This window comes from Stegastes partitus, unplaced genomic scaffold (assembly GCF_000690725.1).
Source record: "Stegastes partitus isolate 25-593 unplaced genomic scaffold, Stegastes_partitus-1.0.2 Scaffold1402, whole genome shotgun sequence".
Taxonomy (NCBI): Eukaryota; Metazoa; Chordata; class Actinopteri; family Pomacentridae; genus Stegastes; species Stegastes partitus.
The window spans coordinates 81,015-85,141 of record NW_007579133.1 but is presented as its reverse complement, the minus strand read 5'-3'; the positions used below and the strand labels follow the sequence as shown (position 1 = coordinate 85,141).

Here is a 4,127-nt window from a genome sequence, read left to right as displayed (position 1 = left end):
CATCAGAACCATCAGCAGCATCATGTTCAGGAGCAAAGACCCGGAGAAGTTTCACCTGATGACCGAACCGAAGAGCTGCTACTCAGCTGGAAGGTAACTCGTTAATTAGTGGGAAATACTCTGATTACTGTGGCACGGCGAGTTGCGGAGTCCATCAGAGAGATAGTTAATGATAGTTAATGCTAATTAATGATAATTAATAATAAAGAATCTGTTTGTTTCGGATCAACTTTCTGTTTGCTCACGATCCTTGTTTTCCACACGAGACTAGATCCACTGAGCGCAAAAGCGCCTCCAAGTCCAGCCTGAGTCCGTGTGACGGCCTGAGAGCTGCTCAGGTGCTCCAGCAGCTCCTCTGGTCTTATTGTTCTTAACAATAATTCTACTTCATTTGCTTCATTATTCATTCAGGATTTCTTTAGTCAGGAGCCGCAGAAAAATAATTTATTCAGAAGTTAACAACTTCAGTGTTTTTATCAGAGAAAGAAAATAAAAATCAATCCAGATGAAGGAAAAGTTCTGAGCTTCATTCACATTAAACATAGAAGCTGAAACTCGGAGGTTCTGGTCCAGAGTTGGTTCTGGGTCCCATCAGGAGCTGCTGTCTTTATCAGAGATGTGATCAGCCGTTAATCCATCAGCAGCTGTTTCCTGGAGGTTTGTGTTCAGCACTAACGTCTCCACTCTTCTGCAGGCTTCACTGATAAATGATGGATCCTCGGTTCTGTCAGAGTTAAAGCTGCTGTTTGGAGGCTCAGAGCTCAAAGCAAACATGAGAACTCCTGGAAATAAGCAGCCGTCTGCCATTAGTCTGCAGACTGTCGGTGTTTGATGTTCTGCTCCTCGGCGAACCGGTCCGGTCGGTCGTGGGACTAAACATCAGCTTTACTTTATTGGCTTGAAATGATGTGAGAATGCCCCGGAGCTCAGACACTCGTTTATTTCTGTCCCACAGTAAAACAAACACACTTCAGGCAAAGTGATTCAGAAGGAAACTTTTCTGGTTCTGCTCAGTTTCTCCTCATGAACAATGTCAGAATGTACAGTTTAATGAGTGTGGATGGGACAGAGAGCTGCTGACCGTCACCAAACAACCATGAAGAAGAATTCATAGTATACATGATACATGCTGTACATAGAAGGCAGAAACGCTGCTGATTGGCTGAGAACGGACTTTCTGTAGATGTTCTGCTGTGATTTGAAGAACAAAGAGAAATAAACAAATTCTTACCAAAGTAAATGAGACGATGTGTAAAAGACCTCCACGTATGTTCGGATCTTTCTGTCCAGCGGGTCGAACCACGAGGCGCCGCAGAAAGATGGCGACGTCAAGCATTGCCATGACAACAGCCATGCCCAGGAGGACCGAGAGGCGGAGAAGCGGTCGGCCAGGAAGAGGCTCTACCTGGTGTCTGTGATCTGCCTGGTCTTCATGATCGGAGAGATCATCGGTGAGTCGGGCCCGTTCTGCCGTCGGGTTTGTGTTCAGGCTGATCTCAGTGAAGCTTGATGCTGATTTAAACTGTAAGAAGCTGCTGAGTCTCTGGTGCTGGTGGTTCAGCTTCATCACTGATGGACCTGAAGCTGTTTGTGATCCGGAGGTCAGCTGCAGTAGATGTTCTGGTTCTCAGACCTCTCGTTCTTTAAGCCTCCTCAGGTGTAGTGTCGGGTTCTCCAGCCCTAGACTGACTAATGAAGCCCTGTCTGTCCTCAGGTGGGTACCTGGCCGGCAGCCTGGCCGTAATGACCGATGCCGCTCACCTACTGGCGGATCTGACCAGCTTCATCATCAGCCTGCTGTCGCTGTGGCTGTCCTCCAGACCGGCCACACACAGACTCAGCTTCGGCTGGCACCGAGCAGGTAAACGGTCCACCTGGACTCTGATTCTCTATCTGACCTTCAGGGTCTCTAAAGAACCAACAACCAGACCTGGACAAGGTTTTACTTTGAAACCAGGATCATCTTCTGGACAGGATTCACTCTGAGCCACAATGTTCTGTTAACCCTGATAATCCTGCAGCATCATTTCAAAGTGTTGGTACCAGATCACACACCATCAGTCTGAGGAGGAACCAGAACCAGAACTGGACTCTATCAGAGGATCTAAAGACTAAACAAGCTCTGAATGCTGCCGACTGGTTCATCATTAGACTGATGTAGAGAACATGAGAACAGTACCGTTGGTTCTGTTTCCAGCTTCCATTGGGTCCACTGATTGGTCCTCAGGAATCACCAAACTGTCTGCGGTTCTGTTTCAGTCCAGAGTGGTTCTGTTTACCACTATCAGCTGTTTCTGCTCGACCGTCTCTGATTATCCTGAAACATTTACAGCATAAAATCTGATTGTATATGAAGACATTTGTGAAATTTTAACTTCCAAAATCAGAAAGTCAAGATCTTTAAAAAACAAACAAACAAAACAAACCCGTCGACCCGGTCTCAGCCTCAAACCAGAACCACAAACTCTCATTCTGAGCTGAAATGAAACAACTGCACAGAAATAAGAGGAGCAGAGAAACTCTCTGTGTCTATAAAAGTAAAGATGCTCAATGGTTTCACTGGGAGGGATCACATGCACTACTGTGCAGCAACGTGCACTATCATGCAGCAACGTGCACTACCATGCAGTAACGTGCACTATCATGCACTACTGTGCACTACTGTGCAGCAACGTGCACTACCATGACAAACACAGACACACAATGAATCCTGTCTGCAGGTGGTTCTGGTAGGTTCTGGAGGTACACCGGTCCTTATATCGTTTAGAACTGGTTCTGAATGCACTTTGTATAGTTTCCTTTGGTGACTGATCAGAACCAGAACCACATCCAGGGTACCACTGATTGTTTCTGTGACTCTATGTCATAGACATTAAACTGGTACCACTATGATCCATCCCATAATACTGATGCTACCAGCTGCTGACAGAGGACATGAACAGAACCAGGTCCAGTGTTCAGACTGAGACACCTGGATGGATGTAGAACTGATCTGGTGTCAGGTTCTAGCAGAACCCAGATGTGTTCTTCCTCCTAAATGTCATGTGTCTATCTGCTGTACTGATGAAGTTCTGAGGCTCAGAACCGATGGAAGAAGTCCATTAAGGTGATCAATCTGGACCCTCCTCTGTGGACTTCAGTACCATGATGGTGTGCCCAGAGCTCAGAACGGCGATATGTGGACTTTTGAACTCTCTGTGCTCGTCTCTCTTCGGATCAGTACAGCTTCGTCTGGTTTCTTGTGTCCTCAGAGATCCTGGGAGCGCTGCTGTCCGTCTTCACCATCTGGCTGGTCACAGGTGTGCTGGTGTACCTGGCCGTGGAGCGCCTGATCCACAAAGACTTCACCATCGAGGGCCACATCATGCTCATTACGTCCGGCTGCGCTGTGGCAGCGAACATCATGTGAGTGAAAACCAGTGATTAGTTGTGGAGGTCCGGTGTTGGTTCTAATGGGATGTCTGCCCTCAGCATGGCGGTGACTCTTCACCAGACGGGTCACGGCCACAGTCACGGAGGTCTCGGCTCCGGAGCGCACAAGAACCACGACGAGGGCAGCGACCTGGAGAGCAACCAGGACGACCACGGTACAGCTCTGAGCTCAGTGTTCACGTTTGTACTGATGCTGTGACCTCTGATCCGCAGAGTTAGAAAATGTTTTTAAAACTGACCCTCCTAACTTTAGTTTCTGCTCTACAGCTGGTCAAACCTGCTCAGTCAGTTATTAAAGTTAAATGAAAACAGTTTTCTCTGTGACCGAGTCAGAATCAGAATTAGAATCAGAACCGGCTTTAATGGCCAAGTATGTACACGACATACATGGAATCTGGTTCCGGCTGTTGGTGTCGCCCCGGGAGTGAGCAAGGAAAAGAAAAAAGTAAAGCAACGATAGAGAGAAAAAAATAAAATGAATAATAATAAAATAAATAAAACAAGATCAATATATACAAGAATATAAACATCTAGCAGAAAAAAAAACACACACGTGCAGCGATGCAAGAACTGACAAACACCAACGTCAGCAGTCTGCAGGGTTCTGCTGAGAACGGATCAGCTGGTCAGTAGCATCACAGCAGTGGGACAAAAACTGTTCTCATGTCTGCTGGGTTTAGTCTGCAGGACTCGCT

The 4,127-nt window shown here is 46.9% G+C and overlaps 1 protein-coding gene across 1 annotated transcript in view; it reads left to right on the top strand.

Moving 5' to 3' along the window:
* The first annotated feature begins 13 nt into the window (after positions 1–13).
* slc30a8 (solute carrier family 30 member 8) overlaps positions 14–4,127 on the top strand; it is a 9,967-nt gene continuing 5,853 nt past the window's right edge. Inside the window, exons 1-5 of the mRNA XM_008299317.1 lie at positions 14–93; positions 1,291–1,451; positions 1,715–1,861; positions 3,252–3,405; positions 3,472–3,587. Coding sequence (XP_008297539.1) covers positions 23–93; positions 1,291–1,451; positions 1,715–1,861; positions 3,252–3,405; positions 3,472–3,587 — 649 coding nt within the window. The 5' untranslated portion in view covers positions 14–22. The remainder of the gene's footprint in view (positions 94–1,290; positions 1,452–1,714; positions 1,862–3,251; positions 3,406–3,471; positions 3,588–4,127) is intronic.